The sequence below is a fragment of the Oryx dammah genome, unplaced genomic scaffold (assembly GCF_014754425.2).
Source record: "Oryx dammah isolate SB20612 unplaced genomic scaffold, SCBI_Odam_1.1 HiC_scaffold_12, whole genome shotgun sequence".
Classification (NCBI taxonomy): Eukaryota; Metazoa; Chordata; class Mammalia; order Artiodactyla; family Bovidae; genus Oryx; species Oryx dammah.
In genome coordinates this window covers 34014383-34028984 of record NW_024070196.1, presented here as the reverse complement: position 1 = coordinate 34028984, position 14602 = coordinate 34014383, and the positions used below count along the sequence as shown (strand labels likewise).

Here is a 14602-nt window from a genome sequence, read left to right as displayed (position 1 = left end):
ATAATATACCTTGGTTGAAATAGTTTGAAGGTTATTTGTAACAGAAATTTCCAAACATATTGTTGCAGGATTTATGGAAATAAAATGCTCAGTGCTCCCTCTCCTGGGTTTATCATACTGGTGAACTGACCTCTTGTCCCCAAATTGTGGTGATGGCAGAGAAGACAATTTTGAAAAACCAAATAAGATACCATCATGGAATATTGTATTTCTGATCTGACTCATTCAAACCCATTCAAATTGTCCAAGAAACTTATCCACTGGTTAAAGTTTATTACTTCTCCAAATATTATGAGATATATGAAAATATAAAATATGTACAGTAATTTGACTTTAGCCTTTGAAACAGCCTATTTTATTACAATTTATATTATTAAGAGTGATAGGTAGCTTCTTGGTTTAATTCTTGTTCTGTGTGATTTTCTAGTGATGGTTTTAGCAGTGCCCTAGGGTCCTGAAAGGTCATTCCAAAGAGAACTTTAATTATTTTAAAGAACTCAAATATTAGAAAATCTCGAATAGAGAAAAAATAACAGTTTCAAAAGAATTACTTACTAATGTAAAGAAGAATATTAAAAAATCACTGAAATGTCCATACTCAAATTTATATGATTTTTTACTGAAGTTTTGTTTGCTTTATTTCGTCAAAGACTTTAAGCTACTTCTTATATGTAGGACCTGGAAAAAATATTTCCCTTTCCACTTACTATATTTTTCTGGGTTTTAGGTATCTTTTAAGAATCTCTGTGGAAACTCAAATTTCACATATTATTACCCTCACAGCAGCATGAAGTACATGATTTTGATAATAAATGTCTAAAATCCAAGAGTCTGTAAGGAAACAAAAAGCATTTTTCCTACTGATTAAAATGCTCTTTTTTTTTCTTCAGTGACACATCATATATGCTTAAGAATTATAAAACCTCTTAGGAAATTATTTCTATTTTAATTTATTTCTATTCAGCTGATTTTAAAAAATAAACTTATTTTTTTCAAAATTATATAAATATCTTACAAAATTGAAGGAGTCTGGGATTTTTACAGTTTGATTTTGGGGAAATTACATCACAAATCAAGAGAGCAATTATTATAAAATCTACAGCAGGAAATCATACCTTTATCACATATTACATACATTTGCAGTAAAGCGTGCCACGTTTTAGATTTCACATATTCTGAACTTTGCTTTAAATTGGGTCTGTAATGGCATATCATCATCTTTTTTATATCAATATACATTATCTCACTAACTGATCAGTAGTGAGGGCTTGATATACAACTTTTTAATCTTCTTCAAAGTTGTTTTCTAATTCCACTTTTAAGGGTAGAGTTCACCAGTCTTTTTGCTGAGATTTGATAACTGAAGACTGCTAACTAAATTTAAAGGTATTCTTTTATGACGAAAGGCATTTGAAGGATTTTTTGAGGCAATCCACATTTTCAGAGGATGTTTGTTAGGGGAGTGTACAGGGCAATATATCCAAGTGGGTACTCATAAAGGAAAGAGGAAACGACTGTTGGGGAAATCCTGCTCCAGGTTTTCAGGCAGCCCGTATGATTGACACATGATATCACTGGAGGCGTGTCCTGGAGTGGAGGTGGAGGTGGAGGCGAAGAGCTGAAATTCTGCGGAGCTGGAGTGGGACTGCTCTGTAAGGCACGCAGTGGTTTGCAGAGTGATAGCCGCAGACACAACTCCCAGCCCTGGAAAAGGAACAGCTACAGTTGCTGTAAATGTGCCTGAAAAGCAATTTCCAATCTTTGCTTTAGGTAAGAACTGTTTCCTTCCTTTCCTTCCGTAGACATTTTAAGGAAAGATCAGGTGAGAAATGTTGGCTTTTGCAAGGAACTGATTATTTCTTTGAACTCGCTTTAGATCTAAGATTACTGGTTGCATTTCTAATTACCAGTAGCATTCCCACTGCTAAAACGAATGCTCTTAAAGTAAATGCTACCACTAAAAGAAAAAGCAAGGTCCTTTTCCTCCCCACCCCCACAACCCCCCCAGCCGAGCAGTAATAAGTTTCAAGTCTGAAACAGTCGGATGTGTGAAAGAAAAACTGGGTGGTTTTTCTTTTTTCTTTTTTTTTTGCCAAAGAGGGACTGGCATTCGGTGTGTGGACCAAATGCATGTTTGTTTAGGCATTGTTGGCGACCGAATCCCCAGAAGCAATTGTTTAAAACCTGAATTTCCCGTCTCTGTGTATTGATTTCCAATGCGCAGAAGCGTCGCTTGAACGTTGTTTGAACTCTTAGGCATTCCAAGGGGCAAAAGCACTTCGGCAAAAACGTGCAAGACTGCATGTTACTTTGGTTCGCTGCTGACACGCCGACTGTGCGCCCGCCTGTCAATCACAGGGAGCAGCAACAGCCAGCACATGGCAGCGGGTGCGGGCGGCGGGCGAGCTGGCGAGCGGCCCTCTCAGCTCCACTCTTCGCCCGGGCGGCGGAGCGCGCGGCGAGTCCAAGTGCCTGGAAAGAAAGGGAAATTAACGTGTTCTTATCTCTAATCGTTTGTAGCAGGCGTTTCGGCCGCGGAACAAGAGGGTCAGAGGACTGGGAGTGATCGCTGCCCGGGAGAGGCTGACTGCCAGGACCGGAGTTCCCAGGGACGCCGTGCCCCCACTTGCCCGGCGTGCGGGATCGAGAAAGTGCCTGGACCTGCGCGGGGGCCGAGGGACGACGCCCCGCCTTCTCCCCGGAGGAGAACCCCAAACCTCGCTCCCTTCACCACCGCCCCTTAAAAGCGGGTAAAAAACAAAATCCCACCCACCCCCACCCGCGGGGAGCGGCGGTCGGGCCTCTCAGGCTGTACTCCCTGCGCGGCTCCGTGACTCGTCCGTGGACGCCGGTTCGAGCCCCGTCCCGGGCGCCGCGGAGCCTCAAACGTCCGTGACGTGGATTTCCACGCGTCAGGAGGCCGCCACTCCCGCCTTTCCCGCGAGGAGCGACTGGACCCCGAGGAAAACTCTGGTCCGAGCACAGCGGCGGGTCGGCCGGCCAGTCACGCACTCCTCTCCCCGCCGCTCCCCAGCTCGCCTTCCGGATAGACCGGGAGAGCCCTCCTGAAGGGATTTTTTTTTTTTTTTTCCTGGTTCTTGGAAGGGGGCTACAGGAGAAGAGCCCCGGAGGTGGATGTTACTGAGCTGCGCGGCGCACGCGAGCTGTGAGAGGTCTGCGCCTGGCCGCGCCGAGTCTCCAGAAGATTGTCCCCCGCAGCCGGAAGGGGGCCGCGGGGAGCGCTCCTGCCCAGGGGCAGAGGCCGCAGCTCGGGCCATGCCTCCCCGTCCTCCCAGCCGCGGTTGATGCGGCGAGTGCACGCAGTCGCCCGCACCGGGACCCAGGCCGGGTTGCACTGCTTGGCCGCCCGCCCCCGCTTCGGCCTAGGTGAGTTTGGGGCGGCCGCCCTCGGGCTGCGGGGGCGGGAGGTGCCCGGGCGGCGCGGGCCGGGCGGCAGGTGCGGGCCCTGGGGAGCGGCGTGGGGGCTCGGACCGCGCGAGGGGAAGGGAGAGTGGGGCCACCCCCTCTCGCGGCCCGGGCGGCCCGCGGGGCGCTCAAAGCTGGGTAACCCCGAGAGCGACCTTTCGCCTCCGCGCGGGACGGCGAAGCGGGGTCCCCAGTCCTCGGTCGCCTGCAGCGGCGGCGCGGGGACCCGGGGTGTCCTCTCGGGGAAACCCCTCCACGCGAAAGGTGCATTCGGGGAGGCTTGGAGCCGGGGGGAGGGTCCGAGGAGGACCGCGGAGCCGCCCGGCGGGTGCCCGCGGCGGGCTTTCGGGATCCGAGGATCCCTCTTTCGGGGCCTCCCGAAAGGCGTGTTCGCGCGCGAGTGCCAGAGCGGACCCCCGGTTCGCTGGGGAGCCCCGGGGCCGAGTCGGTGTGCGCCCGCGCGAGCTGCCACTTTACCCTTGTTGTGAGCGCGGCGGCGCGGCGAGGGGCGGGAGAGGGCACTGCCACTTTAAAAGTGGGGAAGTCCGCCCTCCTGAGGTAATGGTAACCTCAGCCTCCTCCCCTCCTCCTGCCCGAGAGAGAGAGGAGAGAGAGAGGGAGCGAGAGAGAATACTTGTTTTCATTCATAACTTTTTCCTTTTCCTTCCTCTCCGTCAACTATTTATTCCCCGCTCGTCTCAGCGCGGATTGCAGAGGGCGCAGCTCCACCGCGGGAACCGGCGATGTGGCGACACCGCTCCGCCGCCCGGGCCCCCGGCTCGCTGCGCCCCGGCTCTTTAGGAATCCGGCTTCTCCTTTAAAGTGTAGACAGATATTTATTTATAACCCTCCCTGCCTTGGGCTTGCTTTTTGGCGCCTGCATTCACTCCGAAGGCTTTTCCTGATTTGTAAGCATCCTTGGTGGCATACGCCAAAAGGCTTTGGAAATCCACGGTGATCCTTAGAATGTGATGGGATTGTCCGAAAAGGTATTCGACTTCGATTCGGGGCTTTCTTGGGGGAGAAGAGTCTGCCGAGAGCGTGTGAGCGTGTTTGGGGCTAGATCCAGGGTTGTCACTGCTGGAAAAGGGGCTTTGCTTCAGATCCGAGGTGGCTGACATTCTGCTTTTATCTGGTGGCCTCCCTTACCGGCCAGCAGGAACTTTGTTACAGTTGCATTTAAGACTAAAAGTCGTGCCCTGTGCTTTTTCTACTCTCTTCAGATCCACGTTTTTAACTTTCGTGTGGAGTCTGAATTACTACTTTTAAATACTCTTTGCTATAGAAGCACTGGGTTAGAAAAGTGCTTTGCGAGGAGAATGATACTGCAGAGTAACGATGGAATCTTTTTAACAGTCCTTAAGGACTCCAGGACTAAACCCAGCAGGTTATGAACGTGTTTTTCCTTGGGTACAGAGAAGGTAGACACTTGAGGCTCCGAGTTGGGAGAATGAGCTGGGCGGGGGGGAAACGCTAAGAAGTTAACATGTAAGACAGTCCAGGGCCATTCAGTGAAGTTAATAGATGAAATGGACTTCTTTCTGCCTTATTCCTGAAGCTGATGAGATTTGGCTCATGGTAGTGGAGAATAGGCATTTTTTTTCTTTGCATTCTTGAACTGGATCAAATCTGTAGATTGTGGGAGGAATTTGTGTGAAAAATATTCTGGTTTACCGTTTATGAAAACAAAAACGTTTTTATGTTTAATAGATGGATTTATGAAGAATACATTATAAATTAGAAGTAATTTGTATAAATTAGAAGTAATCATTGGTATTGAAACAGATTTTTACCTGGATATTGCTATACTTTATTACAAGAAGCTCATTGATTCAGAGTTGGCAGTGCTTTTGAAAATCAAGATCTGGCATGTAAATACAGATTTTTAAATTAGAGGAAATACAGATAATTAAAATGGCCAGGATTTCCCCATACTACTTTAAAGGCCGGACACTTTGTATGTGAAAGTTATCTTATGTCAGTGATCCTTATTTAAACTTAAAAAAAAAAAATTCAAATGTGAATGGTCTTAACATTCACAGAACTGTACATTGAGTTTTGTGTGTGTGCTTTAGAGGCTATAAAACACCAAGAACTGTTGTGTTCGTCTACATTCACTTTTATATCTTGTAGACTAATAGTAAACTAGGTTTAAAATTCTGGTTTCTACTGAAGATGACCTTTTAATTTGAGATTCCATTTCAGTTTGGAGTGTCTTTTTTTTTTTTTTAATGCATGAAGTATGCCTTGACTAATTTCCTGAACACTAATCGAATACTTATAATAGCAAACATAATTAAAGACAACAGCACCATAGCCATTCTTAGTTGTTGTTTTTTTTTTTTAATGGATGTTTTCTTTTATGGAAAGTACCCATGAACTGATACAGAGCTTCTTTAGATGAGAGCGGTTTATTAGTGCTTATACTCAGTGTTCCCCACAAGGGCATACTCCATTTTGTTTGTTAGATTCACAAACAGGAAGACATTACTTCTTGATTCTGCTTTTTAAAAGCTGAAAAAACTTCCAATTCTTATGGCATGGGGTCTCTTGCTTACATTCTTCTTCTGTGATGTGGTCCTAAGCCTCTCTCGGAATTGGACTCTGTCCAGGACCCCAGCATCACTGTAATCCCCTGATGAGGGAGATCATTACCAGGTGGTTTAGGCAATTTGTGACTTGACAGGATTTCTCGCCTCTTCCCCGCTACCCCCCCAAATACTTCTAGTCATTTATTTTCTCTGTTTGTTTTTTTTCATCTTTGCTTTCCTTTTAGGACTTCAGATGCATGCCAGGTTTCCACTGATTGCCAGAAATCAAGATCACTACACATGGATCCCCCGAATCAGCATGGCAGCGGCAGCTCATTAGTTGTGATCCAGCAGCCTGCACTGGACAACCGTCAGAGGCTAGACTATGAGAGAGAGATTCAGCCTGCTGCTATTTTGTCCTTAGACCAGATCAAGGCCATCAGAGGCAGCAATGAATACACAGAAGGGCCATCTGTGGTGAAAAGACCTGCTCCTCGAACTGCACCAAGACAAGAAAAGCATGAGAGGACTCACGAAATCATACCGATTAATGTGAATAATAACTATGAGCATAGACCTACCAGCCACCTGGGACATGCGGGACTCTCAAATAACGCCAGAGGCCCCATTCTGAGCAGATCAACCAGCACTGGGAGCGCAGCCAGTTCTGGGAGCAACAGCAGTGCCTCTTCTGAGCAGGGGCTGTTAGGAAGGTCCCCGCCAACCAGACCCATCCCTGGTCACAGGTCTGAAAGGGCAATCCGGACCCAGCCCAAGCAACTGATTGTGGATGACTTAAAGGGCTCCTTGAAAGAGGACCTGACGCAGCACAAGTTCATTTGTGAACAGTGTGGGAAGTGCAAGTGTGGGGAATGCACAGCTCCCAGGACCCTGCCATCCTGCTTGGCCTGTAACCGGCAGTGCCTTTGCTCCGCTGAGAGCATGGTGGAGTACGGAACCTGCATGTGCTTGGTCAAGGGCATCTTCTACCACTGCTCCAATGACGACGAAGGGGATTCCTACTCGGATAATCCTTGCTCCTGTTCACAGTCACAGTGCTGCTCTAGGTACCTGTGTATGGGAGCCATGTCTCTGTTTTTACCTTGCTTACTTTGTTATCCTCCAGCCAAGGGATGCCTGAAGCTGTGCAGGGGGTGTTATGACTGGATCCATCGCCCAGGGTGCAGATGTAAGAACTCCAACACTGTCTATTGTAAGCTGGAGAGCTGCCCCTCCCGGGGACTGGGTAAACCATCATGATTTTTGGAGGTGGGTTGGACCTCCTGAACTTCTCTCGCTTTCAAGCTGTGGCTGTTAAAAAAGATGCTGTCAGATACTGGTTTTATTTTCTTTGCAGTTTTCCCCTGTCCCACCTTTCTCCCCTTCTTTCCAAGGTTCGACTCATGGATTGTACTCTTCTCTAATGGATGATCTTCAGTAAGAGTGGACTGTGAAATGCATCTGGCTCCCCCTTATGACAAGAGCCTCTGCCATCCACTCGAGAGGGTATTGAGAGCCAGTGGGCTTTTGTGTAGCCTTTTTGTTCTGCAAGCAACTTTCCAAAGTTGTACACGTGAACATATCCACACATGTACACCCAGGCTACAGTGATTTAGAGCTGTTTTTGATTGGGTACTCTGGGAACAGGGAAATTGGTGTTTAAAGAAGCAGCCATTTAATTGCTTAAAAAAGCTATATATTAAATCTGTGTCCAATTAGGGCTATCTTCATAGCATTAGACACTTAAGTAGCATGGGAGATCTGTTTTTGTTACAACGTTAAAATTCTCCTTTAACCACTGCCCTCTCCTTGCTCCTCAACTTTCTATCCCCTCAGTTTTGGTGTTATCATTTTTAGAGATGCCAGGGTTTTTTTGTTTTGTTTTGTTTTGTTTTCTGTGTAATTTTAGGTCTGCTTTACAAAGTAAGTCTTCACATTGGAGATATATTGGTTGTATCTTGCTCATCCTTATTCAAGCTTTCATATTTGTGAAGGACTCGACCCCCTCCCTTCCATACTCCTTGCTTTTCACCAAATTACTCTTGTCATTGAGGGCACTTGGATAACTGAAGTTGATATTTATATCTGATCAATCTATAGATGTCACAGAACTATGCTGCCTGAAGTGATCTTGGCTCCTTAATGGTTTTTGGCCACTTGGTTAGTTAACAGCTGAGTAGTTCTAATCTTTTCTGTTTCATTGCCTTAACCACAAATTGTGGTGCTTTTTGTATATTTTATGTATAAATCACAAAGTTGAATTCTGACTATTTTTAAGACAAAAGTCTGTTAAACTTTTTTATTGTAAAGAATATTTATTATGCGAATCTCTATTATTTTATGATATTTATTGCAAAAGACTGTTGAAATGTACTCATGTCTGAATATAACAAAATATCAATACGTAACGGAAAATAAGGTGACACGAAGAAAGTACATATGTTAACTATAATGCAGAAAATATATTAATTAATGAAACTGTCTCTTGATTTCTTCATTTATTAGCGTGTACTGTTGTGATTTTTGTCATTTGCTTTGACTCTTAATGCATACCCATTTTCTTTCTTTCCCTTAATATACCAAATCTAGATGTAGGTGAGCTCAAATCTTGAACTAGATGTTTCCTGGAAAATTCATTAATCAAGATTTTATATTCCAAATTCTGTTTCAACAAATGCCCAAGTGAATCACTTTACAAAGTGAAAAAAGTTTTTCTGTGATTAATATTAACAATTCCATCCCTCCTTTGGCTATTTTGTAAGCAAGGGGTTTTGTGCATATCAGTTTCTTGGAATGGGACATACCTGTATGTTTTAAATAATGTTTTATCTTAACTCTTGGATTAGTCTGAAATTACTTTTCATCAGCAAAGCTTAAAAAATTAGTTCTGTAGCCATACTAGGAGTCTCTGGCACTGTCATTTTAATAAAACATTATAGAATTTAAGAGTGCATCAAGGGGATAGTTAACATTATCAAAGAGAAGTTTTAAAAACATTCCAATCCTTTTCATTCCTTTAATAAGTCTTTAATGTGCCCTGATCAAATAACATTGTGTCATGTCTCATAGAATTAGAAATGTGAGGATGTGAAACTTCATATTAAAAAAGTACATGTTTTTAGTTTTTAGCCTGCTGAAGTCAGGACATAGTTAGAATCTTTGGGTCTGATAAAATTTTGTTCACGTGAATCCTCAGACTTGATTTTACTAACTCCTTCATATGCCTAAGTGACGTGGCAAACCTGAATAATCAGCATTTGAGAATAAGATGTTGACATAATTTGAACCCAGGATTTGGGCTGTCAAAACTCTTATCCAGCTTTTTTGTTTGGTTGTTGTCTCTTACATGATTTGACTACTAGTTTTGGATTATTAATCCTTTGTATTTATAGACTTTGATTTTGTTTTCATTAAATAAGACATAAATGATAGAAACTTTTAATGCATTTCCACCAAGCCACTAAACCTATTAGCTGGCATTGTGACGTTTGGCTTAATCAAGTATTTTCTCTATGCTCTGAAAGCAGGAACATTTTAAAAAATTTCATAATCTATTAATTTAAAATGTGAATTTGTTTCCTCTTGTATTCAAGTTATGTGGTGATATCACTGGTCCCTGAATATTGAATATTTCATTGAGATTTGGCTCCTTAATGAAGCATAAATAGACTCCTTCAAAATACTGTGTAACTTTTTTCTGTTATTTTGACCCTTCGTATAATCAGGAATTGGTGTAAGAGCTGTCTGTGGTTAAACTAACCAGACTAAGAAGCTATGGCTTTTATTGAAAGAAATTTATAACTTTTATGAGAATAAGGTATGTTGTGGAGTTTTAACTTCTGGCTATATGGGGAATACATTAAAATTATATTAAGATGGCCGTCTGCTGCTTCTAGGGTTCTATATGCACTCTGGCATAATGTCAGGCCCATATCTGGAAATAGCAATAGGTTAGGAGTTCAGACTTGTAACATGCTTGTCAGATACAAAGAATAAACACTTTGATTCAAAACTTCCTCCTTTGTGATGGTTTAAACCTAGAAGAAAAAAATATTAGGATGTGTCTTCATCAGTGCTCATGAGTCCAGTGTGTTTGAACTGAATACTGATGATCATTTTAAAGTGCTAAGGCTTTGAAAGCATTAGCACAGCTGACATTTCTTATAATACCCCTGCCATTTATTTGATACTGCCAAGTTAAAAATACCACACAGATAGATTAACCTTTCCCTTTTCCTCAATTTTGTCCCTCTTCCTCAACTGCCAAAGCTTGACAGAATGAATATTTTTTAAGTAGTTCCTTTCCAGCATGTTTTCTGAGTGCTGTTCTTTTCATTCAAAGAAGTTTTATTTGGATAATTTAATTGTGAATAAAACCAGTACAAGATTTCTGTAATTGAGTAGTTTCCTGTCAACAGTTTAATAAAATGTAACTCAGCAGAAAAATGGACTATGAAAAAGTAGTTATACTTTTTTGTGAAGGCTTGAGGTGAATCTTTAAATTATAATCTGTGATAAATATTATATAATTTTCAACACACAAATCGTAGAACATTCCAGTTATTGCAAAGAAAAAAAAATGAAAAACAGTGGTTTTTAAAGTTAAAGGAAATGAGTTAAAAACTAATGTTTTTACCCTAAAGTTAATATTGAAATCAAACTCGATTCATTTGCAAAAGATTGATTTAATTTTTGAAATTGTCTCCTTTTCCTGAATCTTCCCTTTTTTTGTTGAGTGATGTATTTCATGGTAGTTTTATGTATAACTCTTTAGCAAAAAGGCACAATCTCTAAACATTAAAAAATGGAAACAAAGAATGTCTAGACAGTTCTCATCTTAAACTCTGCCCCACCTCCCACTATATATATATATATGTATATATTGCAAGAGAGTTTGGTATCATTTTTTAAATATCTTGAAGACAAAACTTTAAATCCCCCTTTGGCCAGTTGATAATTTGAGAACTGTTTTTTTCCATTATTTCCCTCACTAGATAAGATGGCCATGAATTTAACTGACAAGTTTTTGATTCTTCTAATATTCCCTCAGATTATTACCAAGCCACTTTGCTGCATGTATTGAACCCTTACCACATGCATTATTCCATATGCAGAAGAATTCTAGAGCTAGAAATAGATGTCAGAATATACTTTATGTTTCTCAATCATATATGAAAGTAAATAGGTCACTAGTTTAAAAGTTAAAAATCAGAAGTGTGTGTCATAGTTCAGACCTACTCTATCAGAAGATATCTCCAGGGGAGGAGTTTGATATTCTTAATTTCAAAAAGCTTCTTGGGTGAGTTTATCAGGCAATTTTGTAATTGCTTTTTTAGCTTGATGTCTTCATCTTGAGAATAGAGAAACAAAGGCCTGGCTTAAATGTTCATGATAGCTAGCATAGTACCAGGACTCCAGATACAGGGTTTTCTTAATTTCTTAGCAGCAAGCCTGGTACCTTTATGTTGCACATTAGCGTTTACCATTTCTTTTAACCAGAAAGTGTTTCCTTCATAATTAATATATTTGACTATAATTTAGTAAATGGAATGTTTTTTTGCATATATTATTTATACATAGCTATCAGGAATAAGTAGCAAATGACTTCATTGCCATGATTATTTTTCATATGTTATTATTAAAGTTAAAAACTTCATTTGAAAACCGAGATTGTGTGCTTCCTCTGGCCAGATTTATGTGGTAATAATAGAACAAATTGATTTTGATCAGTTTGTAAAGGTAGCAGTAACCTGGCATCTAGATTTAAGAACTTATGTGATGGCACTTAGCATTATTCTAGTTATATCAGAATTATAGTGATTAAAAAGCAGATTTACATATTCTGTTTTGTACTGATAAAAAGATTGGTGTTAAAGTCAGATAGCTGAATCGCACTAGGTATGCCAGTAACTAACAGTAAAACCTAGAGACTGTTTTGAACTGGGCAATTTGGGAAAGCGTACTAAAGCTTATCATTTACTAGCAAGTATTTCAAGAGCTTGTTTTGATAAGATAATCATAAAATCATACTTCTAATGATAGAAACTTGGAGGTCATCTATTGCATCTTTAGAGATGCGAAAGCCAGGTTCACAGAGGTTACTTACCTAAAGTCATGATCTAGTTGCCAAACTAAAATAAACTTTATTAGAAAACTGCATGCCTCACTAGATAAGATGTACCTGTGGTAACAGATTGGAAGAAAGGAGAGGTTGGTTGAGGGAACAAGACAAGAGTTTAAACCAAAATTTCAGGTTAATTTGTAAGTTATAAAATTCAACAAATTTGTGAAAGCATAATAGACTAATAGTAGCAAATACTAATAGTAGTCCAAGGTAGAGAAGTAAGTGCCTTGAGAAAGGAATCAGACCAAACTAACTGAATAAATTTGATATAAGAAAGTAAGGTGTGTATTTGAGAAAACAGCTGTTTGGCTAGCAGCAGTTCTCAACTTCATTTATGAGTAAAATAGCAACAAACAAAACCTGTGCCCTGGGTGGGGCTTTGGTTTTTGTTTATCTTACAAGCACTCCAGATGATTCTATGGCACAGCCACAGTCAAGAGGCTCTGAATTAAATTATAAGTACATGTAGAAGAATCACAGGTGATTAAAATGGCAGATATTAAGGTAGGAGGCCAATTAGAAAGGTATTAAGGGTCAGAACTAACTTGGAGGTTAATAGGAATGGAAAGGAGTGATCAATGTGAGACATATATCTAAAGGACTTGGCAGTTACCTGTGGTTTTGAGATAGAGTGAAAAATTGAAAATGATACTGAGGTTTTAGACCAAGGAGAATAGGCAAATGGTAGTTCTGTTAAAACAGTTGGGTGGACTTAGTTTAGGAGGTATGTGAGGTAGAAAAATTGTGAGTCCTATTGGGATAAACTCTTACAATGCTGGTGAGTTGCCAGAAGCTCACTGAGAAAAAAAAAGTCTAGAATTTTAGAGGAGGGTGATGGCCCATCACCCATGTTGGGGTGATAGGGAATCTGTAGCATAGATTCCCAAGAGAAAGAATGAAATTAAAAGCAGGCTAGGGATAAAACTTTGAGGAAAGTGAAAAAGTGAAAGTCACTGAGTCATGTCCGACTCTGTGACCCCATGGACTGTAGTCCATGGAATTCTCCAGGCCAGAATACTGGAGTGGGTAGCCTTTCCCTTCTCCAGGGGATCTTCCCAACCCAGGGATCAAACCCAGGCCTCCCACATTGCAGGCAGATTCTTTACCAGCTGAGCCTCAAACCCTGAGGAACGTACCTACATTTAGAGGGCAGGTCAGGCACCTAGGGCCAATAGAGGGGTGGTCAAGAAGCACAGGCACTGAGAGATTGAGCTGAACTCTCTGGACTGCTCTTCACTTCATCAGTTCCTCTTGACCACGCATTAGCAGCCAAGGGAGGTTTTCAAGATAGGAATTAGTAACAGTCAAAAACTGCAGACTCCCAGCTAAATTTGGTGGGTGGTGTTTAGGTGAAATTGTAATAAGAACCAGGTTGCATGGGTTTAGTGGGTGGTAAGTACATGCAAGTAACAGCTTTAGACTATTCCAGAAGTCTTGAGATGATAGGAAAGTAACTCAAGGCAGGTAACAAGCTGAGGACAATTTTTAGAATAAGGAAAACGTGTGCCTTTTTGTAGGCCTTCTGGAAGAGGGAGGAGGAGATAGAAGAGGGAACGCAAAGAGGGCACTTTAACCTTGGCAAGAATGGTTCTCCTAGAGGAAAGAATAAAAGATGAGAAGGAAGAAAAAGACACAGTGGAACTCTAAGAGGGAGAAGAGGGAAGTCGAAGAAGCACACCAAGTGGAGGATGGTCTTCTCTTGAAAGTTAAGATGCTTAAGGGACTGAAATTGGTTCTTGATAGCAATCTGGAACGGCTAGAGGTGGAGAGGCTAACTTGTGGTCAATAGGAACTGATGAAGAGCAGTGCAGAGAGCTCAGCTCATACTGAACCTGAAACTCTGGGGGAGCCACTAAGCATATTATTCAAAGCTGATTAGAGGGTCATTTAAGGCAGAGAATAAGAGACCCTTAAATGGTGAATTTAAAAGAGGTCAGGAATCTTAGGGTAGCAGTCTGAATATTTGCCGAAATGACTGGCCAGAAGAATTGGTTGAAGGTTCCAATCAGGCTGAGATACAGACTTACAGACAGTTTGGAAATAGGAAAGGAGGACAGCTGAGAACAGAATTTTTAAGTCAAGACCTTAGAAGGTGGTCTTGATACCACCTTCAAGGGTCTTGATACCATACCGTCAAACGCTGAGGATATCTGGAGTTTCTCTGTGCTCAAGGGTAGCTGAGGTAGAAAAGAGATTTTTTCCGAGTAAAGGATGAAGAGGAGAAAACTGAGGCCAATGTGTTAGAAGAGTTGTTAATTTAGGTATTAAAATGCCAGAGGTGGAGAGAGGAAATTTTCAAAGCTGGTGTTTATGTTTGGAAAGGATGTTTTTGAACACTTTAACTTGTTTTTGGGCTAATAGATTATAAATTAAGTAATTAAGATCTGATAAAATATAAGATTTCTTAAAAAGGAATGAGCTAGAGCAGTAGAATTTATTTTCAAATGGGCCGTGCCCCATTTATAGCACAAATGGTGTGTTAACAAAATCTGTTATTGAATAAAGGAAATATATCTTCATG

At 41.6% G+C, this 14602-nt stretch overlaps 1 protein-coding gene and 1 long non-coding RNA gene across 4 annotated transcripts; one reads left to right on the top strand and one right to left on the bottom strand.

Annotated features, from left to right (window-relative positions):
• Positions 1 to 973: 973 nt before the first annotated feature.
• LOC120870975 lies at positions 974 to 2616 on the bottom strand. The gene is made up of 2 exons (XR_005722913.1): positions 2185 to 2616; positions 974 to 1704 (listed from the first exon to the last, which is right to left on the bottom strand). It is a non-coding gene; the product is annotated as an uncharacterized LOC120870975 (long non-coding RNA).
• Positions 2617 to 3308: 692 nt separating this feature from the next.
• Positions 3309 to 9972, top strand: SPRY1 (sprouty RTK signaling antagonist 1). 3 transcript variants are annotated; one of them, XM_040250544.1, is made up of 2 exons: positions 3309 to 3387; positions 6203 to 8454. In XM_040250544.1, exon 2 carries the CDS (start codon positions 6258 to 6260, stop codon positions 7215 to 7217), a length of 960 nt encoding a protein of 319 aa, XP_040106478.1. In that variant the 5' UTR covers positions 3309 to 3387; positions 6203 to 6257; the 3' UTR covers positions 7218 to 8454. The 3 variants fall into 3 exon arrangements, with proteins under 3 accessions (XP_040106478.1, XP_040106479.1, XP_040106477.1); XM_040250545.1 differs by lacking the exon at positions 3309 to 3387 and adding an exon at positions 3574 to 4415 and having other exon boundaries at positions 6203 to 9972; XM_040250543.1 differs by lacking the exon at positions 3309 to 3387 and adding an exon at positions 3574 to 4914 and having other exon boundaries at positions 6203 to 9972.
• Positions 9973 to 14602: the final 4630 nt, after the last annotated feature.